At 41.0% G+C, this 26,192-nt stretch overlaps 2 protein-coding genes across 5 annotated transcripts in view; one reads left to right on the top strand and one right to left on the bottom strand.

Moving 5' to 3' along the window:
• On the top strand, positions 1 to 8,158 carry KDELR3 (KDEL endoplasmic reticulum protein retention receptor 3). Of its 4 annotated transcripts, none has more exons than XR_010886237.1 (6): positions 1 to 608; positions 2,583 to 2,683; positions 3,375 to 3,533; positions 3,818 to 4,070; positions 7,320 to 7,501; positions 7,628 to 7,986. XR_010886237.1 is itself a non-coding variant. In XM_013947431.2 (5 exons), exons 1-5 carry the CDS (start codon positions 518 to 520, stop codon positions 7,358 to 7,360), a joined length of 645 nt encoding a protein of 214 aa, XP_013802885.2. In that variant the 5' UTR covers positions 1 to 517; the 3' UTR covers positions 7,361 to 7,986. The 4 variants fall into 4 exon arrangements, 2 of the variants coding, with proteins under 2 accessions (XP_013802885.2, XP_067166025.1); XR_010886238.1 differs by having other exon boundaries at positions 7,899 to 7,977; XM_013947431.2 differs by having other exon boundaries at positions 7,320 to 7,986.
• The window catches only part of DDX17 (DEAD-box helicase 17), a 20,958-nt gene continuing 2,920 nt past the window's right edge, over positions 8,155 to 26,192 (bottom strand). Inside the window, exons 2-13 of the mRNA XM_067309914.1 lie at positions 24,367 to 24,517; positions 22,059 to 22,158; positions 21,764 to 21,897; positions 20,895 to 20,960; positions 20,458 to 20,599; positions 18,185 to 18,345; positions 17,925 to 18,097; positions 17,500 to 17,610; positions 16,942 to 17,003; positions 16,491 to 16,550; positions 12,055 to 12,294; positions 8,155 to 11,344 (exon numbers count right to left, since the gene is read on the bottom strand). Of these exons, the coding sequence (XP_067166015.1) occupies positions 10,821 to 11,344; positions 12,055 to 12,294; positions 16,491 to 16,550; positions 16,942 to 17,003; positions 17,500 to 17,610; positions 17,925 to 18,097; positions 18,185 to 18,345; positions 20,458 to 20,599; positions 20,895 to 20,960; positions 21,764 to 21,897; positions 22,059 to 22,158; positions 24,367 to 24,517 (1,924 nt within the window). The 3' untranslated portion in view covers positions 8,155 to 10,820. The remainder of the gene's footprint in view (positions 11,345 to 12,054; positions 12,295 to 16,490; positions 16,551 to 16,941; positions 17,004 to 17,499; positions 17,611 to 17,924; positions 18,098 to 18,184; positions 18,346 to 20,457; positions 20,600 to 20,894; positions 20,961 to 21,763; positions 21,898 to 22,058; positions 22,159 to 24,366; positions 24,518 to 26,192) is intronic.

Raw genomic sequence — 26,192 nt, forward strand, 5'->3', positions numbered from 1 at the left:
TTATTCCCGCCTCCTCCTCCTTTCTCTCCTCCCCAGACAGCCAGGAGCCACGTCACCCGGTGCTGGCTTTGGGATTGCTGAGCAGACTTAGCCTGGGTCCTTCCTAGGGACAAAACCCAACTTTGCTTGGGAGATTAGCCTAGAGGGGGGAGAGCTGGTGCCTCAGGGAGAGAAAACCCCTGGGGACAAATTGGTTCTGGTGGAGAGAAAATCTACCTTGAGGTAAATTTAAGCAAGGGAGGCTGTTCACCCTGGAAGGGAAAGTTGTGCAGGAAGAACGGGTGTTTTTTAATAGAGGGAGTCTGAATTTTCCTCCACCAGAAGAGACGACTCCATACGCAGATAAAAAGAAAGTTCAGTTGGAAGAGAACATCTACTTGATCAAGGCTAGGGCAAAAAAATTTACTGCTGAGTTTTACCAAGTAACAACCTTTTGGGGAAGCCGTAAAGGCTGTCCTAGCCCTGTCCACCCGTGCAAACACCCTGCTTGCTTTGCCTCTGAGGAGCCCGCGTAGCAATGAACGTCTTTCGGATCCTGGGAGATGTCTCCCACTTGCTGGCTATTATCATCCTGCTGCTTAAGATCCAGAAGTCTAAGTCCTGTGCCGGTGAGTTTTCTCCACCTGCTCTCACATCCCTTTCTTTGCACGCTGGGGAAGGAGGGGCCCGTTCTTGGAAGGTGACTGTGTGCAAGGTCCAAGGGAAAAAGCCATGGAGATGTATGGGCAGGGGGAGGTGAAATCAGGGCTGCTCAGGCTAGCAATAGCCTGTGCAAGCTGTCATCCCTCCCGGCCTGGGTTCTCGGAGAGAATTAAGCTTCCTTCTCCTTGCTTTTGCTCCTAGATCCCGCTCTGCTTCTTGTCCATCTTTCTCCTATTCCTTGCTGATACATCTTAATTTTTTGACAAGTTTGGGGGCCTTTGTAGAAGTTACCAGCAAATCCATCCCAGCCCAGGGTGATTTCCCCCACCAGGAGGGAGATGGATATGTTGGAAGGATGTGATGTGGCAAAGCACACGGCCTCGGTGCAGGTGTTTGCCTTGGGGTGATGAAACGAAGGGGTGGGTAATACGGCTGGAGGGAGGTGGAAACAAGCACAAGAAGTTGTGGCTGCACCAAAACCAACAATCCCTGGCAAAAGAAACACAGAGAGAAAGCAACGGAGGCACCTTTGCTAAGGGCAGCAAAACTCCTCAAGGACAGCTTTGTGCACAGCCAGCCCGCGTACTCCTAGGCTGCCAGCTGGCCACATGAAGCAGCAGATACGTAGTAATGCTCTGCACTTTCCACTCTGACATCCAAAAGACTGCACAGTCCCCAGATCAGCAGCTGAGGAGGGGGAAGGCTTATCTTCACAGAGCCTTGGCCAATCACCCCTGGTTGAAACCATGTGTCTGGCATTACTCAGTGAGACAGGAGATGAACTGGACAAGATCTCCCAGCTCATGTGGGTGCTGCTTTAGGCAGGATGCCCTGCAAGCCTGCAGGCAGGTACCAGAGCCTCCCCCAGGCCCTGCTGAGCGGGCCTGTGTGAGGAAATTGGAGCAGTTGCTTCCCAAAGGAGTATTTTGTTCAGAGTTCACAAATTCCTCTCCTAAGGGGTCTCAGGGCTGGGTTGCTGTGCCACAGCAGTTATCACAGGTAGAAAAACTATATGATTTTACTGCATTTCTCCACCCTCTCCACACTGCTCCTCATGCTGGATGCCTAGCCAGTGGTGACTAAGCACCATCAGCATCCGTGGGCTGCTCCCTGATCCCTCAGCTTTTGCCTAATGTGGCAGATGCCACATCACATAAACCCACGACAAGGTAGGCAGGCGTGCGAAGGGGGCAAGGAAGGGAAAAGAAAGGCATTTAAATGACAGTAAGGGTTGAATTGGCCAAAGAAGTGAATCTGCCAACCAAGAGTCATTCCCAACAGTTCAAAGCAGGGCCCAGGGCCATCAGAAGGAGTTTGCCCTACCACTTAAGGAGACTCTGGCCTGGTCCAGAGGTAGGTCTAGAGTTACCAGGGCTCCCGCTTGAGCTATTCTTGATGTCATCAGTATTCCCTTATTAAAGTCACTAATGTGCATGATAACCCCATTGCAGCAACATCCCCAGTTAACCTGGCTTGTGCACTCTGGCACCCACTTGACTTTCATCTAGCCCCAACAGGTGAATACTTACGCAATTACCTGTCCTGGCCCAGATGGCCAGTTACAAAGACAGATTTGGCTCAGGTGAACATTGGTCATGAGGGTCAGTAGGGCACAGCTTCAGCCAGGCCCAACACCAGCGCAATAGGCACTTACTATCCACATCCAATGAGTTCCTGAGTGTACTGTGATTTACCAAACACCTCCAGCAGTAAAAAGGAACCCCTACCCTGATCACCCACCCCTGGAAATATCAATTCTCCCCTCAAAAAAAAATGCCTGAAAGAGTCCGTCTTGCACAAAAACTTAGAAATGTTCCCTTTCACACAAAGAAATATGCATGTATACCACAGTTTTCAAAGAAGATGTAAGGGAAAACCTGCCATCCTAAAGATTTTTCCTCTCATCTACCTTACCTTACTTTCTTCTCCCTGTGCTGCAGGTATCTCTGGGAAAAGTCAGATTCTTTTTGCCCTTGTCTTCACAACCCGCTATCTGGACCTGTTCACAACCTTCATATCTCTCTATAACACCATGATGAAGGTAAGGAGAGGGAGAAGTTCTAGTGCAAGCAGCCACATCAGCTCATCATGGTTCCTCAGGGAAGGTGAGGGTAAACATCCACTAAGTCACTTTTTCAACCAGGGGGAGGAAAGAGCAATTGCATCTTCCTCACCTATCTCTCATGCTTCTCATGAAGCCGCTGAAGCCACAGCAGGCTGTACACAGGCAGGTCAGAGAAAGACTCTTCCTTTGGGGTCACCATCCCTCCATTGACAAGAAGCCCAGACAGCAGAAAATCCCTTCTCTGTGGTAAATGAGCAAGCTGACCCCACCACACTGTTAGTACCACCAAGACCAGGAGCAAGATCAAGAATCAAGCTTGGGTGTCCTTCCACAGCAGAAGCATTAACAGTTGGCTGCCACCAAGCCAACCTCTTCACATAGTGCCTTAAAGAGCTCAAACAAGTGTGATCCTCATGGTGGACAGAATGGCAATCTTTAGTTAACTTGATCACTGGCATATCTCTAGCAGTAGCAGGGAGGGAAAGCAATCCTGGGCCTTCTGCAAGTCAGCGTAGAGCAAGAGTTCACTCCTGTCTCACCCCAGCACAGGCCCACCAGAACCAGGTTAACAGATTTTGACTTTGGCAAAGCTATTCTAAGTCAAGCCTCTCTTTAAGCATGGATGTGATCAAAGCTAAGATCTTGCCATCTTCTTTCCCTCTCCCAGGTCATTTTCTTGATATGTGCCTACATCACTGTGTACATGATCTATGTGAAATTCTGGAAAACATTCGACAGTGAGAATGACTCCTTTCGCCTTGAATTCCTCTTGGTCCCTGTCACAGGCTTGTCGTTTCTGGAGAATCACAGCTTTACACCCTTGGAGGTAAGGAAAACATGAAAGGGGAGGGTAAACGGCAGTCTGATATTATACAGTAAAACCATGTAGAAAAGGCAAGGTTAGCAGTCCTTGAAGAGCATACTATGTAGAGAGTGGCTCAGCATTGTCTTCTCTCAGTCCCAACAAAGCAGGTTCATTTTCCACAACTCCAAAAGCACTACTTGTCCTGCTTTGCATATCAGTGCTCTGATTGCTAAATTAAATCTTTGGGCCCTACTGCAAATCAACCAGCATTGAGATTCTCCACTGTCTCATTTTTCATCTCACAGATACTGTGGACCTTCTCCATCTACCTGGAGTCAGTGGCTATCCTTCCTCAGCTCTTCATGATCAGTAAGACAGGGGAAGCAGAGACCATCACAACACACTACCTTTTCTTCCTGGGCCTCTACCGTGCTCTCTACATTGCCAACTGGATATGGCGCTACCACACAGAGAAATTCTATGACCAGATTGCAGTAGTTTCTGGGGTGGTACAAACCATCTTCTACTGTGATTTCTTCTATCTCTACGTTACCAAAGGTAGGTAAAGGAGTCGGTTTAAAGTCCACAACATGCATTCAGCATTCTTGCAATGTATGGTGGAGCAGCAGCTTGCCATTGGTCAATCCTTAGATGACTTTACTGATCCTGTACTATATTTGTGATGTGTATTATCCACCTAAAATCCATTTTAGAAAACACGTCTGATGAATGCAAATGGTATCTCTGGTCACAAGGCTCTAGACATGCATGTGAAACAAAGTAGAAATTTAATCAGAAATAAGTCTGGTTTAACTCCACCCCAGGAAGTTAATGATTTAGGTATATTCATTTCCAACTACATTTGAAAGTTTATGAATCATGCAAAAAACCTTAGAGGGAAGAAGAAAATAGTGGGAGGCAGACAACATACCTGAGTAAGCAACTACAGACATATGGAGATTTTATTAAGACTATTTTTTCTTTTGGTGGAAAAGGTGTAACATTCTCAAAAATTGATTCTGTAGGAAGACAGAAGGCATTTACATGTACAAGACACTTCTTTCTGTTTTCCAAAATAAGATGCCCCTTCCTCTTCAGTGCTGTGTTTTGGTAAATGGCTTAGGTACCAGTGCTCACAGACCTAACAAGCTCACCAAGGGCATAAAATTATATAGAACATACTATGGTTTGTTTAGGCTAAAGTATGCTTTAAAATGCTTTTATGTTTAGTAGAATGGAATTTGATGAAATCTAGCTGAGTGAACACTTTCTTTCTCCTTCACGTTCCTGAACTAGCCTGCCAAAACCAGTAGTGATAGTGTGTGTTAGATGTTTAGATAGATGGATCTTTAGCAGCTTCATACAATACACCTGCTAATAGAAAGATGACAGGAGCACTGAGCAGGTGGCTGGCCTTTATGGATTAAGTCTTCCTTCTGTCACGAAAACACATCTGTAGCCAGAAAATTACTTTGTAAAACTGCCATTATGCTGCTCCACATCAATTCCTTTATTTACTAACTCCTATTTCAGCTTCACTCAGTTAATGTGTCCTGTGCCCTTCTATATTTTGTTAAAATTCCACACCCCTTGCAACTGTGGAGAATGGAACAAAAGGGAAAACACCTGCTGGCTTTCAGTCTTGCATCACTAGTAGTAAGACCACAAAATTTAGATGATACAGGAGGCAGAAGAAAAAACATTTGTCCCTGGGACATCACAGCAGGAAGAGAATTACATTTTTTTCTTTTCCATAAATGTTCTGAATCATAGGAAAAAAGGGGGATTGAAGATATGCAAATGTTTTGCAGTAGTTTATGAAAGCCAGCAATATTTTAGCAGGTTGCATCTATCTTCCACTCTTGCAAAAATTTCAGCTTTTTGATAACATTGTTTACATAGAAGAGCTCAGACAAAATACCAGTGATTCTCATAAGAAGAGCAAAGATGTGTTATGTAAATAAATCTATTTAATAAGACCTCAGACCTATACCAAAGCATTGTAAAGGGATTTCTATATAATACAGCTTCTCTTAACCTTGTTTTCAAAACTAGCTGAGCTGCTTTCAGTTTAACACAACAAGGGCCTAAAAGATATCCCATGGAAGTTTTCAGCCCCAAAAGTTTGTATTTCACAGAATTGTTGAGGTTGGAAGGTACCTCTGAAGACTGTCTAGTCCAACTCTCCTGCTCAGGGCCGTGTCCAGTCAGGTTTTGAGTATTTCTAAGGACAGAGACTGGGCAACCTGTTCCAGTGTTTGACCACCCTCCCAGTAAAAGAGTTTTGTGTTTAAATGGTATTTTCTTTATTTCAATCTGCACTCATTGCCTCGTCTTGTCACTGGGTGCCACTGAGAGGAGCCTTGATTTGTCTCCTGTACTTCCCCCATCAGGTATTTATATACATTGATATGATCCCCTGGAGCCTTCTCTCTCCAGGCTCAGTAGTCCCAGCTTTCTCAGTGTCTCCCTGTACAACAGATGCTCCAAGCCTTTATTCATCTTTGTGGCCCTTCACTGGACTTACTCCAGTACATTCATGTCTCAGAGCTCAGAACTGGACACAGCACTCCAGATGTGGCCTCACCAAGTCTGAGGGGAAGGATCATCTCCCTCAACCTGCTGCCAACTCTCTTCCCCTAAGGCAGTGCAGGAGGCTATTGCTCTCCTCTGCTGCAAAGGCACTTTTCTGGCTCCTGTTCAACTTCCCCTCAGGGCCCTCAGGTCCTTCTCTGCCAAGCTGCTCTGCAGCCAGTTGGCCCCCAGCTTGTACTGGTGCCTGGGGTTATTCCTCCCCAGGTACAGGACTTGGCGTTTCCTTTTGCTAAAGTTCATGTGGTTCCTCTCTGCCCATTTCTCCAGCCTGTCAAGGTCCCTCTGAATGGCAGCACAATTATCCAGTGTTATCAACCACTCCTCCCTGTTTTGTACGGTAACTTTGCTGAGGGCGCACTCTGTCCCACTGTCCAGGTCATTAATGAAGATGTTAAACACTGTTGGCCCCAGTACTGACCCCTGAGGGACACCGCTAGTGACTGGCCTCCAGCTGGACTTTGTGCTGCTGATCACCACCTGCCCAGGCAATCTCCCACCCACATACAAACCAGGCCAACCCTGCTTGCTTTCCAAGATTAGATGAGATTGTGCATGCTCAGTGTGGCCATAGGCCATTTGTTTGTGTAACATTCACTTTCTATACAAAAAGAGCTCAGGTTGCTCTCCCACTGCCAAGGGTGTAGCAGCAGACCTCATATCACATCATCAAGCAAAAACTGGGGTAATTAAGGCCATGCATGAGCAAGAGCAACTACGGAAGAGGAAATATTAAGTACTTCAGGTTACTTTCTCCTTTAGCATAAAGGAGAATTCTAAGTAAATTTTGGAGTGTCCCACCCTTAGAAGCAAGTATTGATCTCCTATCAGGGATCAAATATAAATATTTCCCTTCTCAGGGCTCTTAAATTTTACCATTCTCACTAAATTCTTCTATATACTGCTTCCACACTGAACAAAGCAGCAGGATTTTCTGGAGCTGTTAGCATACAGTAGTAACTGAGGACAAGCAACTTTTTTACCTGAAGACAACATGATTTTATACCTATTTCAATAAATAAGGAACTAATATCACATAGAGAATTGCTTGAGAATGTCCCATTTGGTACCTGTAATTTCACTGTCCTTTGCAAGCCTAACAATCCACCATCTAGCACTCTTAAGTTAGCCATCTCAAAAAAATATTTGCTGAAACAATTAAACAGTTTAATTCCCCAAAGTTCCTTCATTATGTTCTCTTTTTTCTCTGCACAGTCCTAAAAGGAAAAAAGCTAAGTCTTCCAATGCCTGTTTGAAGATGTTTCCATAAATACAAGAAACTCCTGAGGATGAAGCTCTGAGATCGCAGCTTTCCTTTCCTGCCCCTTGTTGACCAAACAAATGACTCAGCTGAGTTTCAGTTCCATGCCAGGAAGACACTGAGGCTTGGAAAGCTGGTATGCTTTTGACCTGTATGGGACTTTGCCTCAGTGTTTTTTCCTCCCCCGCTCCTTTTCTTCTAGTAAATGGTGCTGGTCAATACTGCAGTAGCGCAAACTATTCTCTCCTCCCTCTCTCCACAGCATCCACCTCCAAAACATGCCTCTACCTTGGCCCTGGGGCACCACAAGGAATAAAAAGGAAGTTGTCACTACCCATTTAGCCCTTCAGTCTTAAAAACAGCCAGTGGTAAAGAGGATATGGTATTATCAAATCTGGTAATACACAAAGGCCACTGACCCACTTCACATGTGACCACATATGAGGTGGCAGACACTACAAACTATTACTGTACTTGTCTATGAACTAGTATCCACCTGCAACTTAACTCTGCTTTATCCCCATTCTATTCAGGTCCCGTAACATTCAGGAAAAACACATTCCCTTCAAATGACAAGAATCTTCCAATTCTACAGATACTCAAACATCTCATCACTTATTTTCTTTCAGTGACAATTCCTAATGTTCTACAGACAGGGAACATTTTTAATTAAAATTCAGTACATTGCCAATAGATGTTTCCTTCTCCTTCAACTTGATTTTTATAAGAACTGGGAAAAATGGGGGTAAAGACTGTTTTACACGCCGAAAATAAAGACCAAGTTCACAATTTATTGACAACAGTGTTTTTATTTATACCTACAAAAGAAAACAAGATGGTATCAAAAGGACAATTTACAAACTAAGAATAGTAACATAGCTCTTAGTATCCTGTGTCTGAACACCACAGATCTATCAATCGCTCAATTCAAGTCTTCATTAATACAACAGGAATGTGTTCAGAGACCAGCAAATGTGTGAAACAAAATGCTGATCCCACACAAAGCCACTAACCTTTCCATTGTTCAGAGAAGTCCAAACAATAAGTTGCTTCAGGAAGTGGGAGGGGAGGAGACACCCAACTTGACACTCCCACAAACTTTTACATATTGAAAACAATGCAAACAAATCTAGACGCTAATGCTTTATCCACAAGGGCCCTTCAGCTGGTATATGGAACAGAGCAGCGAGCACCAGGTGGGACAGGGCAGCACATGCCATGGTGCATTGATGCCTTCAATCCAGTTAACACTCTGAACTGAACATGAGACCCTGGGCTTCAGCTGACCTCAAGTTACAATAAAGCACTGCAAGACTTGGCATATATGTTTACATGTGCGCAAGTCCCCCCAAAAAGAAGTGAAAGCTGTAGCAGACTATAAGGCAGCTTTGGTGGTCCAGAGACCCTTTCTAAAGCCATTCAGCAAGATGTCCCACTCCTACATTCCTCACACACATTTCTGCATTGAATTCACAAATAAAATAAAATAAAATAAAAATAAAATAAAATAAAAAGATAGCTCCACAATTGCTTGTGAGGGAGGCCAAAGACACATCAGTCAGTGCCTGGATAAAAGAAGTGTTTCTGGCTTTCACTTAACACAAGCAAAGAAACTTCCTGCCCAAGCCCAAGAATTTGAAGATGGGATGAGGGAAGCAAAGGTTCTGGAAGATCTCTCCCTTTTCCCTCTGATGCTGTCAATAACCTACCTGTGTATCATACAAACAACGCATTCATCCCCCCAAATTATACTCTGGCAAGAAATTAAAAACAAAAAACCCTCTGCATAAGCAAGCTCTTTTCCTGGGCTATAAGAAGCTCCACTCTGCTACAAAAGGAGTGGGCTGCCTTGTTCATCCATATGCAAGAACACCAACAGAAAAAAATCTGCACTCTCATAATGCAAGGATTATTGCCTCCCAAACCAGGAGATGTATCCATTCTTTTGCCACATTATTAGATCAAAAACAGCCAACTCCTATTACCATCTACTGTCTCTGAACCATCTGCTATTAAGCAACCACAAGTCGACAACATGCTTTACTAAAGGGGAAAACCCTTCACACCCACCTTAGCCTGTAAAATAAACAAATTTTATTTATGTATTTACTAAAATTTCACTCTTTTCTAACATTTTCTAAAATGCTACCTACCTGCAAGAGCTGAGCTCAAAGGGACCAATGGAATGGGGAAATGCATTCAAAAACCAGGAAAAGCAGTAGTCAGATCAAGGTACAAAAGAAAGAAAGCTTCAGAATTAAGATGCACTAACCAGCTCACTCCTTACCTCATGAAGAGGGGATTCCAGGCAAATCTCCTCCTCTTCCATTCCTCCCCTTGACCTCCCCCCCCCCCCCACCAAGCCCACCCTATTCAAACCTCTTAAGTGTGGAAAACTCTGTCACATTTTTTTCAGCATAGCAGCATTCAGAACATTCCCCGTGGCAAAGTTGCTACATTCATGAAGGACAGACAAGCAATATGCTGATCATCATCTCAGTTCTGGTTAGTTTCTGGGATCTCGAATGAGAATCATCTCAATAACCCCAACAATAGGAATCTGAGAGCAGAAAGTGTAACCAGACTCCATGTACTTGTGATGCTGCAATTTAACAATCACAGGGGAAAAAACTTATCTGGCTAAACATTACAGCAGTAGTTCCTACAGTGACTTTATCTGATTTTCAGATATCAAATCCAAGTCAGGTTTGGTCTCTGACACTGGGATTTTAATCCCATCTTTCCTACTGCAGGCTGCTACAGGTACCTTTAAGGTCATTTCAGAAGAAGGGCTGCTGCTTCCAGAGCTGCAGAAAATGCCAACCAGAATATAAGTGGGGCATTACTCAGAACGCTGCCAAGCTGAGACAAATGAGCAGACTTTTCCTGTAGAAAGTCACTTATGGTAGATTACAAGCAACAATAGTGAGCTATTAAAAAAAAATTAAGATTAGGAAAAATGAGCATTGCTCCCTTGCATTTATCATGTTAAATGAAGTGCTTTTTGGCTCCCCAAAGTTTCCCACCTCTCTTGATACTTCCTGAAATTAAGTTAACATATTACAGAACAGAAACTTCCTCCCCTCAAAAGCAAGTTTTCACACAAACCTTAGACACCAAGATGATCGAGCTGGGACCTATCTGCCTTATACCCATTTCTTTTAGAGAAAATAAAATTTCCAATTTCCTCAACATGCAAGACAAAAAATAATAAATTTTCCAGTCAACTATATATATATCTCTTTAAAAAAAAGAAAAGAAAGAAAAGAAAAGAAAAAAGAAAAAGAAAGACAGGGTCAGTAATGTGGACTGGGGGCCATTTTTGATGGGCTTAAGGGATTTGAATGGTGAATTCTAAATCTAACCTGCATGAGACATCACAATGGGAAAGAAGAGAAAGAAAAGGTTCCTTTAAATGCAAGAGGTCTACACTGGACACCAGCAGGTGAGTGGTCTCATTTGCGTGAGGGGGGAGGGGGCGGGGGTGGGGGTGGATACTGGTAGGTGGCAGTCTGTCCCATATAGCCCATCACATTAGTGGCAGGAGGCTGAGGAAACTGTTGTGACATGAGAGGCTGTGGCTGCTGGCCTGAGCGCCCCACCATCCCTGCATACTGCTGTTGGGTAGTGCTCTGTGAGGTTCTCCCAGCGGTGGCAGCTGTGGTGCTGGCACCATAGCCACTAGCACTGTACTCTGCAGTGCCATAGCCACTCGTGCCATAGGCAGCTGCTCCATAGCTCCCTTGAGTGTAGCCATACTGGCTCTGTGCTGCCCCAAAAGCAGAATTTGGGCTCCCATAGGCACTGCCATAGGTCTTGTTGGCTCCGTTGGCATAACTGTCACCACGCTCACGGTCTCTGAAGCCACCTGAGTCTCTCCGGCCTTCCTTCACTCCCCGGAGCCTCCTGTCACACTCTTCCTGGTACATCAGGTTAGGGTTGTTTACTGAACTGCTTGTACGGTAACGAGAACGACCTCCTGGCGATGGATACATCAAGATTTACTACCATGAACAAGTCTCAAACAACAAGCTCTCATAATTGTGCTAACCTCTCTCACTCTTCTATTCACTGCATCTATAATTTTGCCCACAAGGAGCAAATTCTTTTGACTGGCTATAAATTCCCTGCACAGCTGGGCATACATGTCTTCATTTTATTCAAGGTGTAGATACCAAGTTCAAAGAATATTCTTAATGCAAACACTCAGCAACAACAACAACAACAAAAAACACAGAAAAAAGCCACTACTAACTTGAAAGTATATCAAAGCTTATTATTCCATCAGGGAAGTAGGAAGAAAAATAGTCTCAACCCCTAAAATTCAAGTCAGTGTATCACCTCACGGACTTCAATTTTGCTCATGCATGCACACACATCCTCTTGCCTGTGTTCAGGCAGGAGCTGCAAGCAATTAATAACTCGAGCAAAAGCAGCTCCATGAGGAGCTGATCAGAAGAAAAAAATTTTATATCTAAAATAAAACAGTGATCTACCTCTCAGTTGGACAGAAATACTACATTTATGTAAGGTTTTGAGACCTCAGGTACAAAAAGCTTTATTACTAATCTACTGTTTGTTACCTTAGACTTGTGCATATTGAGATCACTTCCTTATCCCCTTCTAATCCTCCCTCCCTCAAAATAGGAAACCTATTCCCTGTGTAGCCCTTTTCCCATGTGCCTTTACCTCCACCACCACCTCCACCTCCTCTGTGGTCCACAAGTTGCATCAGTTTCGGATTGATGGCTTGATTGGCTTCTTCCAACACTTTGATAAGCTCCCTGGCCTGTTTCAGGTTTCCTGGTGTGAAGAATGTGTAGGCAGTACCCTTGTTGGTACTACGTGCGGTACGGCCAATACGGTGCACATAATCTTCAGAGCTGTTCGGATAGTCGTAGTTTATCACAAATTTAACATCTTCCACATCTTGTGAGGTGCCCAGGTGCGAAGCACAGTGAAGGGGTGGGGTTGAGGAAAGGGGAGAAGAAGAGAGGACGTGCCAACGAAAGGTGGGGAGCACGAATGCAGGTGACAGTAATAAGAAAAAAAAACAAAGTTAGTAATTGCATGGAATAAATACAAGACAGACTCATCCCAAAAGAGTAGAAGACTGAAATTTAAGATCATCAGGAACAAAGATCAGCGTCCTGAAAACTAGTGGCAATTTTAAAGCAGTTTTTCCCTGCATTCAATTTCATCCTCCCCGGAATGCATTTCTCCATCTTCATCTGTTAAAGACATTGATGTTTATGAATTAGCTAATTGAATTTAGTACTTTCTCAAAATACAATCTCAAAAGTGAAAATGCCACCATCGGACACAGCAAACTGGGGTGAAAGAAGGGTAGAACTGCCATAGTAAGAGCTTTTACTCTGTTGGGAGAAGTCTAGCAAATAATAACAGTAATGAGATCACTTACCTTCCACTTCATAACATGAAATAAAATGCAAGCCTTTTAAATTTTTACTTTTCTTTTATAGTCCTAATAAAACTCAACTATTTTCCTAGCCTGAAGTTTACGACATTTCAATTACAGTAGTATTATTCAGCCAACTTATTAAAAATTCTTCAGATCAGAGCTAGAGTATCTTTAACTTGGCTTCCTAGTTATCACAAGAATGCATTGCACTAACATTTCACCATGCTGTCCAGTCCAGTTCTGGGAAACTTTTGTACTTTGGACAATCCTAAATTCTATCAACAATTCTCTACTTCCAATGTCAGACAGAAGTAGGAAATTAAACGCTTAAAATTGCTCAGTGTGTAAAACAATATTAAAATTTAGAACAGATCAGAACCACATGCCTTGAAAGTCAGACTTCATAAACTTATGGGACTGAAACAAAGTAAATGTTAGTGTAACACTTCAGTGAAAGCATCTAAAGTATCAAAAGCACCTATTTGCTATAATATGCCATGTTTAAAAAAAGCATGGTATTACAGTAAGTGCCCTAACAGCTCACGAAAAAAAAATCTGCATTTTAAAAAGAATATTCTGAAAATATCCAAGATAAAACACAGATTTTTGTGATTTTTTTTTTTTTTTTTTTTTTTTTAAAGAGAGAAACATTCTCTGTTTGTTACCAGACCGATGCACACTCCCTCCTCCTGTGGGAAACCGCTGCAGCCGATCCCGTCTCTTTGCCTTTTATTTTTGGCGGCCTCCTTTCGAAAACTCCGCCCTCTGACACGGGACCACTGGAGCGCGGGGAGCATGCATCAAGGGTCCGTGGCAGCGAGAAGTCCCCACACACGCTCGCTCTGTGAACTGGCTTAGACGCTTCTCTGTAGCCCCATTTGGTTGTGAAGCGCCGGAGAACCTGGGTTCAGGTAAAGGTTTCAGGTCCTCCAATGCTTTTTGTCCCCTATTTGGGGTTCTTTGGGGCAATTGTCAAAAAAAATGAAAATACAAAAATTACATCCAAAGGGTCAGCTGCATCTATTGCCCAGACTGCATCAATTTCAAAGGGGATGTAGGAAAAATAAAAACAAGAGGGTTATAGTGGCAAGAGGGGGACTTTATGTCTGTTTCTTATTACAGCAAAGGGGGGGGCTCCTCAGTCTTTGCTGACTCCAAAGTCCTGAATCACACCAAAAAAAGGGAGTGAGAAGGCAGGTTTCACAGGGGGCTGCGCGAGTCTCCAGCTAGGGTCCTTGGTACAACAGGTTTTTTTTAAAAAGGGGAAAGTGAAATAAAGAGAGGGGTACATATGACAGATTGCATCTTCACAGCCAGGGTGTAACTAGTCTGACAAGCAGCAGGCTACATGATCCTTAGACAGTCCCATTTTGCACATCCATCAGTAGCAAAGCAAGTTGAATTACAATTGAGGATACAAAGACGTGCTTTCCTGGCAGAAAGCACAAGGAATTGCAGCTACCAATGTAGACAGTACTGACTTGATTGGGAAGGAGCGGGGAGAATGCAAAGGCAGGAAAAGGAAAATGGAAGGGTGTTTTCCAGACTGGGAAGTGGTCCTGGTAGAGCACGTAGCTGGCTGAAGAAAGACCAGTGCAAGTACAAGATTTGGCTTCTCCAGTCTAGCATGCTCCAAGGTGTTTGTGCACAGTCACAGTCTTCCTGCGCTTTTAGAAGATAATGTAGCAGGATCAAGAATTGAAACTGTAAAACATTTTTGACAGCTACCTGGGAAACATGCCCTTTGGCAGACCATCAGAACACCCTATAGTACAGACAGCCTCTGATTATTAATCAGGAGGGATATAAACTAGCAAACACGCTAGTCTAGAGAGCTGCTTCGACCACCAGTGTAGATGTGCCCCCATCCCTGCACTGAGAATGATCTGCAGCTGATATCAAAGCTTCTGTTAAAGAAAACAAAACAAAAGAAATTCAGTGCTTTTAGTTTAATAGAGTGAACAAAAAATAAATAATTAAAAAAAAAAAAATCAGTGCAGAGACAGGACCTCACTCCAGGGAATTATCACAAAGAAGTCATTATGGGACTCAGAACTTACCTGGAAGAAGCTTTTTTGAAACCAATGTTCCATTAGGAAGAGGGAAAGCCCTGGTGACTCAGCCAAAAGGCGCGCGCCCCTGTTTTATGTTATTTAGGTAGAAGCCTTCACTTTCCAGGATCTTGGAGGAAGTCGTCCAGAAGTTTGCCAGTTAAGTGACTTATTTTAAGAAGCAGCAAACTCAGGGCCCCAAAACAAGCAGAGATGTTGTTCAGTAACAAGAAACAGACTCTGGTACCTTTCCCCCACGGCTCAGGTGAAGTGGAGAATGGGAAGTGGGAGACTGTTTTCTGGAGTGTTATCCAATTGAGTAGTTTTGGGGGAGTGTTTTTGGAGGGGGTGAAACTGTTTTAAATGTCTAGGCAAGATGCACAAAGAAGCTACCAGCACATAGCAAGCCTGTTTAAAAAATGCTGCTACAGAAGCAGCTCTCTTTCATACAAACTGGTTTCAGGCCTCAGTCCCTTCTCCCAACAGGCCCAAGTTCTAACTGCACAGGTCCAGACATGACCCTAGAGGGCAGAGACTGAAGTCCATATAATCACCTCTCTGAGGAAGTGTTGGACATTTTTGGAGGGGGGAGGGGAAGGAGGGGTGAAGGTTGTGTGAACAAAGGCTGCCAAGTCTAATAATGGTCTGCCTGTATTTAAGTGATCATACGATGCACAGTGCAGCCACCCTTTCAAGCATATGTAAAAACAGAGCTCATGTAACCGAAAATTTTAATAAACTAGAGATTTTCCTGAGCTTATTTGCAATGACTTGCAAAAGTTTTTTCTAAAATTTACCATAATGACACATCAAGCCCCAAGTAGTAGCTTCTCCAAACTCAGGTAGCATGGTATATTCAATGCTCATTATTAAACTCAGAGCACTTTATAAGTCATCTTTCTCTTCTACAGTGGGCAGATGTATAAGGACTGTGCTTAGCATACAGTGTTTCACAATACAAATATGCTTATTAAAAGAAGCGGGCACAACTGATGCATCCAGACAGATCATTTTCATCCACCAAAACAGAACTGTGCAATTTTGATTCAGTTACACATTTGGGTAGTACTATATTAAAGGCCTTATATAATCTCAGTGGTCCTGCCTAGAAGGAACACAGAGGAGGGAAGGCTACATGTCAAGACCAAAGATCTGGAGCAGTGCTTTCTCAGATGTGAATACATCTGCTGGGTAAACGTGTGCACACTGGGGTTTGTATGTACAGATCTGTGATGCAGCATACAGGGAAAATAATTAACTATTTGCTGTTGAACTGCTCTATCACAACTTCTTATTTCAACTTTATCTGACACCCTCTGAACTGAGAGCAATCCATCCCTATCATCCAGCAACAAAAGCCGGATTTGGGGAAGAAGTGAGTGTGGTGGAAGGATTGGGTTGCATAATTGGACGTCTCTTCTCCCTCTTGGCGATCGATTAGTCATGCCTAGGCCTTGCTGCAGACCAAAGCCTGTTCATTAGGAGCAGGAAGAGACTTTGAATATGAAAGAAAAAAAAAAGATTAATGTTAAAAAACGTATTTCACATGTGGGGGAAAATCACGCTTTGATTTTTTTTTTTTTTTAAAACATATTTCAGTCCAAAGAAGAAAAATATGCAGCAGTAGGCAACAGTGGTCTATGGGTACAAACCTAGCCCACGAGATGCAACGTCGGTAGCAATGAGGATGGGAGCCTTTCCAGAACGAAATTCTGTAAGACAAAGCACACTATGAAGCAAGACTTTTTTAAAAGACAGTTATCCAAACTTGATTTACGCTAAATGCTCATTTTCCAGAATCTAGATAAGATGGGTCAATTTCAGAACTGCCAGCAAGTCAGCATATAAACTGTCAACTATTTTTCAAAATCTGTTTCTCTGGGTTAAGCAGTTCTTAAAAGAGTTTCCCATTGCATTTTTGTCAGAAAAAGTCAGATACAAATACTGAAATTAACAGTACAAAGGCAAAAGAAGTTCTTTTGAAATGTATGTAACTTTTATAAAGTATTGGGTAGAGAGACAAAAAAAAAGACTGAAGAAAAGCCCATCACAGTAAACTCTGTACAGTAGCCTGAGTTATTCTCCCCCCATTACCGGACTCACCGTTAAGCACCCAATCTCTTTCTGGCTGACTCTTGTCTCCATGGATACACATAGCTGGCCAACTGCCAAACAGAAATGCACATTAGTATAGACAGAAAGTACATACATTAAAGGCAACAAAAAAGTTTTATTGGCATTTCTGTAAAAAGGCAAAAAATAAATACTTTAAAAAATATTTTTATTCCCTGCCCTCTTCCTCGCGCATTTCGCTAAAATTTATGCTTTTCATTTCTGTATGTGTTAAAACCCCTAGCTATGTAACAAATGTCTAAGCTAAATCACACCCACTTTTTTCATACAGTCCTTATCTCTTCTGCATTTTAGCCATTCTGTATATTCTGACAAACTGAAAGCATCACTGCTTACACATATACTGTCTTGCACTAATGCTTTGATGCACTGGACCCTTCAGGAAACTAAAATTGAATTCAGCCAAAGAAAAGAATGGACAAGTTGTTCCCAGCAATAGCATCAGGAACATTTAACCTTAGTGCTTTTTATTACCATTTCTGTTTCTCACTAGAAACAAATGGGGGAAAGGGAAGAGGAGCTATTCACCCATCTCTGCGCATCCTTCGAGTGAGATCATCACATCGCCTCTTTGTCTCCACAAAGATGATAGTCTTGTTTTCCTTCTCTGCCATGATTTCTTCCATCAGCTGTATCAGTCTAAAACAGACATGAAGACTAAGATGTATATCCACATATACAAGGAGTACTGTCTCAATTTGCATTGAGAACATATACAGTAAGTATCCACATAAATAAAGCCAGTATCATTTGTACAGAATTTAAGTCTGTTGTACAATATTATGGTTAGAATATATGTAATCGATTAAGTGATTACAGGGCTTAATTGTTTGGTAATATTCAAAGGTTAAATAATACTGCAAGTAACTTCACTAATCAGAATTCATATTTTGCTTAATGGGCAATGAATATTTTTAAGTAGAAGCAAAAAAACTGAAGGAAAATTAGCATACTTATGGTCTTTCTCGCTTTCCATGCATACATCCACTATCTGCAGAATATTGTGGTTGGCACTCAGCTCCAAGTTTCCCACATTGATCTGAACATAGTCCTGTAGGAAGTCCTCGGCAAGCTGGCGCACTTCTTTTGGCCAGGTAGCACTCCACATCAGAGTCTGTCTGTCAGGCTAAGAAAAAGTGAAAAAGTTTTATTTAAGGTAGCGGACTCTGAATAGGAATCTGTAGGAGGCTGTGCTTTTACAAGGTTCACGCACCCTTATCTGGTCAACAATTTTACGAATTTGAGGTTCAAATCCCATATCCAACATCCTGTCTGCTTCATCCAGAACAAGATACGTACACCGACGAAGGTTGGTCTTTCCCGCTTCAAGGAAGTCGATCAAACGACCTGGTGTAGCAATGCAGATCTCCACACCTTCAACAAAAAATGAGGAAAAAGAGTAAGGCTCTTCATTTGAATGTCATTTGATATTTTTAGTCAGAATGAATCACCTTCCAGAGCTAAACTGTTTAAAAATAAATAAATAAAAATTACCTCCCTCATCCATACCCAAGCCTGAATCATTACTTCAGCAGGAGCCCTAGTTTCTTTTAATAATTCATTTTGTTTTCCATTCCAAAATTACTGTTACAGTGCCAACAGAATAATGAATGTAGTATAGGAGCTGAAAGCTTACTGACAGAGAACACCAGTGAGAAAGAGTTGTCCAGAATCAAAAGTAAACTATGGTGTCACTCAAGCCTGACCCACCTTCATCCAGGACTATAAAGTCTAGTGAGCTCTCTAGAAAAATAAGAACGAACTCCAGCTAAACTCTGCATGCTCAGCAAACATGAAGTGCTCCTCTTGCTGTACAGGTCATGTTACTTTCATTTCCACTTTTTTAAAAGATTGCCAAAGTGTGTGCTTTAATACTGAATAATTATGCACTAATTATGAGAGACATCCATCCTGTCCTACTGTAAAAACAGAATTCAGATATGCAAAAGCTAGTATCAGGTATGGCAATTTATACATTTCTTAAAAGTGAGGACTGATTTGCACTAAGACCTTACAGAGTCACAGAAATGCCCACAGTAACTTTAAAGAAGCAGTGGCGGGGGGGGAAGATGACAAAACCTCAACAGCTTTCTTCTTACTTCCAGATGCAGAGTATTTTGCGGCAGCCCAGATCCTTTTGTCTGCGTCAGGTTAGATTCCTCAAAGCTGATGAAGCTGGGCTTACTTTTAGTTTCTATAAGGCTAACACAAGAATTGGATTTCTAATGGAGCCACTGGTCTGCCAGAGAGACTGAAGAAATTGCAATCTCTACTGTCAATGATGTATTCCTCCAAAGTAAACTCACTAAAATTCCTGAGAAGATCACAACTGACCCCCTCCCCCCCCCCCCAAAAAAAATATATAAAATCTTCCCTGGACTCTGCTTATTCAACAATCTTTGCAGTAGGAAATATTAAGCAACTAAAGACAGTAACACTTGAAAGGACTGAAAGCATGCATTCTGCACACATCCTTCAACCAAAGGCTTTTCTTCATAAATGGGAGAATGTCTATTTTAAAGTGCTCTGGAAGGGTGTGCAAAAAACCCTTGTTGATCTTCCACACGCCTCTTCATGTAATCTTTGACTTCCCCATTGAAGAAGATGCTGCTTTTCTACTGGAATACAGTACCATTTTCTTGAACAGAGCTATCCCACAGTCTTCTATCATGTATGCCTTTATCCCATTATTGAAGTTTTTAACAATGACTCTTCGAACTGCAGTGGCAAGTAAAAATGTTGATTTCTTACACAGATCTGTATATATAGGCATACCTTGATAACAAGGTCTTCTATCTTTCCACATAATACTATTACATTTTTAGCCTACTGAAGATAAGAAAAAATATCACCAAATTCTGGTGTTTGAAGTTGCATATAACTAACCCTAGATATGAAGGTGGGGTCACTCTAGAGCACTACTGCATTACAGTGGTTCCTGTAGAACTATGGTTCCTTATAGTTCCTAACTCTAGACCCCTACTATTTAAGGAAAGGCAATTACAAGACATTTTGGGGTATATGAAACAGAAAGAGAACTTAGCCCTTAAGAGCAACAAAGTCACAGAAAGAAAATATGACTCTCTGAAAAAGTTTCTATAAATTCAGAAATTAAAGTTTTATTTCAACAACTGGGGCAGAAAATTTGCAATCTGGCCTGAGAAAAATCATTCCTAAAACTGGCTGCTGCTGCATTTCCTCCAAATAATCTGTTCTGTTTCTGACAAATCTCCTTTCCCCCTTTTCTAAGTCTTGATGATCTTCACAAATGGAAAATTCAAAGAGAAAAGGGAAAGGAATAACTGAATAAGTTCTTATACAAAGTAAGTAACCACAAGCACACTACCATTTTTAAGGAGCTAGCCACTTATCCTCCCACACCTCTCCAAACAGACTTTAAGAAAATGCTTTTCTTTTACAGAGATCTTACAAAACTACTTCCTCTAGAAACTGTAAATCCCAGTTTTAAAATCTACATTAAATTACCTCTTTCTAGATCTCTGATCTGGGGACCTTTGGGTGCTCCTCCATATATGCAGGTACTCTTCAGTCTTGAACATTTGCCATAATCGTCAGCCACCTGTTGCACTTGCTGGGCCAACTCTCTAGTAGGGGCTAGAACCAGGCACTGCAAAAGGAATCCATTCAGGAGAGCCAAGTTGAATACACATCCCTAACTTAAGGGCTCTGTGCAGATACCATAAGTAAAGTTGGACCATCTACTCTCTATTAGCCAAAACACTTAAGTATCTTGAGACTATGTCAACAATTGCACAGAATTTCAACTAGTAAGTGAGGTGTTCACACTGTCACAGTAACAGTTCTCTACTTACTATCCTGATACACCGACTAAATAAAGGACACATTTCATTAATAATGCCATGTCATGCACACAAGAAGGAAGACAATGGAAACGCACTTACAATTGGGCCATCCCCTCTCTCCAAATATGGCTGGTGGTTGATGTGAACAATTGCAGGCAGCAAGTACTATTAAAAAAAAAAAAAGAAGAAAAAAAAGAAAAAAAAACCACACTTCCATTTTAAGCCAAGAGACAAGGCTTCAATATTCAATGTCAGCAATCACTTACCATGATAACTGGATCACAGTAAGCACCCATTTAGCCTAACATCCCTTTGAAAGTCAGTATCTGACATTTCAGAGACAGCAAGAAACCTCAGCTATACAAAATCAGGACCTTACAAAACTGAATATTCGCATTTATCCAACAAAAGAGAAGATGGTTTTCAGAGCTGCTGAGCAACCAAATCTCCTTCTGATGCAAGTAGAAAATATAGCTGTATAGCATCTCTGCAAGGAAGGCCCATTTAGATTTGGAGCCTAAATCGGCTATAGTCAATTTTGCTCAATTCTACTTAGCTTTTCATAGAGGAGAGAATTCCCTCTTGACCACTGCAGATAATTAATGTACGCCCTGAATTGCAAGACTCAAATATCTTTTACTTTAACTGTGCAAGTTAATAAAATAAACATGCTAAAAACACACACTATTTTTAAACCATAATATAAGCAAAGACCAAATAAAGAGAAGTGACTAAGCACCAAAAAACCAAGTTATGCAAAATACATGCCTGTCAATGAGGCAGGCTTGTTGAGGTGAGACTTAAGTCTCATCCATGACGCAATAAGAAAAGCTTTTAAAAAAGCATGTAATCATATCACTTTATTCTTGCAGTAGCAACAAGCCCAAAACCTACTAACAAGAAACCAAGAAGTAATTTCTGCAAAGCAACTGGAAACAAAACATAATAAAACAAAGAGGAATACATACTGCTAGAGTCTTCCCAGAGCCAGTCTGAGCAATGCCCACCATATCACGACCACTGAGAGCCAGAGGAAAGCCTTGGCACTGAATTGGAGTGGGTTCTGTGAAGTTCTGATCCATCAAGGCATCCATCACATACTCTAAGATTTTAAGAAAAGAAGAATTTTCTTAAATGGTCTTTGAGGCTACCTGCAGCTTCAAAAGACCTTTTTAGAAAATGAACAGGCCTGAACAGTCATTGCTACTGAATTAGCCTCAGTTCTTGAAGAACAAAGCCTACCAAGAATGGCAAAATACTTACGCGGAAAGCTACACTGGTGGAATGCAAACACAGGCTTGGGGCAGCCCTCCATTCCTCGAATTGTTATCTCCTTCTTTCTTCTCAATTCTTCAACTTCATACTGTTCATGTGAAAAAATACAAAGACAAACGACAAGTGGTCAACAGCAACCTAAAGCATACGCTTCTATCAACACATTTCACACCTTTAGCTAACAGCTTAGTTTCAGAGATCTGAATTGAAAAGGAGAGCTAAAAAAAGAGTGCTTTCCTAAGGATTTTATCTGGAGATTCAGCTATCATGTAGCCTCTCCAACATTCAGAGGTATGAGCTCTCTCTGTAGTCTAGAAGGACTAATAGGATCTCTCTCCTCTTTCAGCCATCTGACTTTCATCAAAAGTGTATTAATATAATACATTTAAGACTTTTACCCTTCTTTCAGAGGACAGAAATTATTAACACATTCAAAACTGAATAGATATAGAGGAACAGAGAGAGAGACATGCTTTATGTGACAGTGCTAACAGCTAAATAAATTAAATAGGCCCCAGTATACTACAACTAAGCAGAAGCAAGCAAAAGGCAGGACGTTCCCTCTCCTTCCATTAACACAGTCCAGTGGTGGCTAAAAACAGAGTTTTTGCTGTAGAACCTGCAACTTAGAACTGTTGCTTTGGAAAATTTCTTTGCTGCATGGAAGACTGCTGAGCAATGTCATAATGATATACTGAGGTCCCACCATTTTTTTTTAATAATGGAATGTCTTAAAACATTTCTGAAATGTGTATCCACACAAGATAACCTAGAAAAAGATAAATTTATGTCTTTTCCTAAAACTTTTCCTAATCCTAAAGTTTTACTTGTGTCCAACAGTACTTTGCAACACGATTCTGCAATTCATGACCTTACTCTAATGCTTATTAAAAACAAACAAACAACAAAAAAAACCCACCACACGAAAGATTTCCATCAATACTAAACAAGCACTTTCTCACAAATGCTAAGTTTATTGCTTTGGATAATCTCTTGCATTTGAATGAAAATGTAAAAAAAGAAAACACGTTTTGAGAAAATGCTAAAAACATTCCAGTTGACTAAGGCAATCAAAGACAACTACAGCACCTAAAGCTAACTCTAGTTCAGTAGCGAAGGTTCTTGTCTCTTTAAAAAAAAAAGAATGTCTCCTTCAACTCTTTTATGCTGCATAAATATCTCATGAATTTTACACGATAGTTTTAGATGCATGTAATTGGATAACAACAGAGGGGTTTTTTTAGTTGCTTTGTGTTAAAAATGGTATCTCTTAGTTTATAAATATAAAAAGGAACTAAAGAGGAAAAAAAAAAAGATTCCAGACTGAAGTGGGGTGGGAGAGGGGAAGACTACTGTAACTACAGAATAAATATAGAGTCCAGTTTTGGATTCTGTAACTGTGTTCAGTTTTGAGCCCCTAGTATAAGAAAGGCATTGACCAACAAGGCATGTCCAGTTACGGGAGAAGCTAAAGGCTGGAGTACAGTCTGTATGATGGAAGGCTGAGAAATGGGTTTGTTCAGTCGGAGGAAGAGAGGATTAGCAGAGAGATCTAACTGCTATCTTCGACTACTTCATGGGTTGTTACAGAGAAGATGGAATCAGCATCTTGAATTTCCAATTAGTTATTAGGGAAGAAAAAAAAAAAAAAATCTCACCATGAGTAACATTAAGCCCTTAGACAGCCAACCAGAGACAACTCTCCATGCTCGGAGATGATTCAAACTCAAATGGACAAGGCCCTAAGCAACCTGCTCTAGCTTTGAAGTTAGCCCTGCTCTCAGCACAGGGTTAGACTAGAGACCTTCAGAGACCCCTTTCAACCTGAATTATTATTACAATACTATATTACTTCCTAACATTTCTCATGTATTCATGCCACTATCTGTTTACCAAAAACTTAATGCTATTTCAATGTATTCATTGTTTTAGTTTCCTTCAGGGTCTCCCCTTTATTGCAACTCTGAAGTCCTCTAATTTGCATCTACACCGATGAAATATGACAATTCACAGTTTAATCTCACATAATTTGATCAGGAAAGCAAGATGATGAATTGCAAATGACCAGATGTAAAATGTCTTGTATGAAAAACGGATGAGAAATAAGCATCATTTTTGCTAATTTTAAATACTGAAAGCAACTAGAACTGGTACCCTGCAGATATATATAATACTAAGCAGGCTTAGTGAAGAGACAGTTCTATTATACGCAGCCCAAAATTTTCTAGGACAATTTTTTTTACTGTGAAGTTTTCTGTTGTATGCAAAATGAAAAAGACAGAATCTGAAAACTTACTGGAGTAAGCCTGGCCACTTCTGGATGCTCCACATAAAAATTCTTCTCAAACTTGGGCAGCTCATTTAAGTCCCACTTCTTCTTACGCAGACGTTCCCCCGGATTACCAAATTTCTTTGGAGGAAGAGGACCTCCACGACTTGCTCCAAATCTGAAAGGATCAATGTTAGTTTTGAGCAAAACATTACAGAAGTATTTAATTACTCTGGAATTTGCAGCTTTATTAAGCATTCTCCACTGTTAATATTCAAGTTAACCCGTTGAACACATTAGCAGAATATCCTAGCAAAACCCACTTCCCCCAAAAGAAATCCCTATGGTGGCACACAACCTCTTGAAATAACATAAACTTGCTCTAACTTCATTCTAAAACCCCAAAACCATCTTTCTAAAATTTACTTCCAGTACAGCCATTTTTAAGTCACTGCCTTAAAGCTCATGTGTCGTGGTTTCCACCTCAAGGTTCCTTCTCTGGGGACAAAGCTGTGGAAGGGCTACAGTACTTTTCTTTTCTTGAAACTGACAGTGCACTTAAAACACTGTTAGATGAAAGGGATGGAATCTTCTAATAAAGACTCCATCTCTCATTGTTAGTTTTACACAAAATTAACTCCCAAAATTCTCCCCTCTACTTCTTTCCCCCTTTCTTATCAAGCAGTATGTCCCAAATAGAAAACTGAAAGTATGAAGAGAACAGGGTATAAAGTAAACAAGCCAAGCCAAGATCTGTAATTCTGGAACTAAAGAAAAAAAAAAAAACCCACACAACACTAAACCCCAAAAAACAAAACAAAAACAAGTTCTTCTTTTTAAAGCAGAGTCTACCAGAAAAAAAAGTATCTTGGAAAAATCATATCCTCACTCAAACGCTTTTGTTGAACATTCAGGACAGTAAGAACCTAATGTTTATTCTACTAAAAATTTCATAGCTGATAGTACCACTCAGAAGTTACTGTTCTTTCTCTCTCACATAAGTTTTATTCACCCAATTTTTTTAATACACTTAAGAACTATAATGACTCATTGATGCATCAGAGAAAAGGCAAGCTTCTGACAATATTTAAGAGTAACTGAAAACTGAGTAGCATAAAGTGATTAATTATTGTAAATATAAAATGCTTACATAATATATTTTTAGAATTCCACAAAAAGTTATAATTCTTTCATCAGCATGACATAAACACAGTAGAAGCTACTTTTCCAAATGCTGTCAGGTCAAACTTTGTCCTAATTTAAAGTCTGGTTAGTAAAGCTATTTTTCTTTTTCTTTTTTGCAAAATCTGAATTTGAGAGATTTTCTTTGTGCAAAATCTGAATTTGAGAGAGGTGCTTTGTTGAAAAAAAAAATTTATAAAGCAAATCCACAGTGTTCACACCTAAACCGGGCAGTCTGCTCATAAATAAAAGCTGTTAATGAAACAAAGCAATCTTCTTACAATGATAAGTGGGGGGAAGGGGGGTTGGTAAAAATGAAAGTAGATTTGAAATAAATTTGTGAATTAACTTAATTATCAAAAGAATATCTGCTCAGACATTAACTACATTTACCCTTTAATATGACTTCTCAATGGAAACTACAAATGATAGAAACCAAGACACCAAAAAAGCAGAACCCAGATCTAATACATGAACTGGAAGAAGGGATTTACATTGTTGGAAAAGCTAAGTATGGTAGACAATTTACCTTAAAACCTACTAAGTAAGTTTCAAATTGTTTGCTTTGTTGCTACTGCTTCAGCAGTCTCTTCTCTCTTTTATAAATATGGCTTATCTTCTCATCAGATCCCCAAAACAGTCTGCATAATCAATAATTTTTGTCATATGAC

The sequence above is a fragment of the Apteryx mantelli genome, chromosome 1, assembly GCF_036417845.1.
Source record: "Apteryx mantelli isolate bAptMan1 chromosome 1, bAptMan1.hap1, whole genome shotgun sequence".
Classification (NCBI taxonomy): Eukaryota; Metazoa; Chordata; class Aves; order Apterygiformes; family Apterygidae; genus Apteryx; species Apteryx mantelli.

Bases quoted from the DNA above. Each gene is read 5' to 3' on its own strand.
- KDELR3 (XM_067309924.1), top strand. From the start codon at position 518: ATGAACGTCTTTCGGATCCTGGGAGATGTCTCCCACTTGCTGGCTATT. The intron at 609-2,582 runs GTGAGTTTTCTC...CCTGTGCTGCAG, and splicing joins GAAGTCTAAGTCCTGTGCCG to GTATCTCTGGGAAAAGTCAG. The intron at 2,684-3,374 runs GTAAGGAGAGGG...TCCCTCTCCCAG, and splicing joins TCTATAACACCATGATGAAG to GTCATTTTCTTGATATGTGC.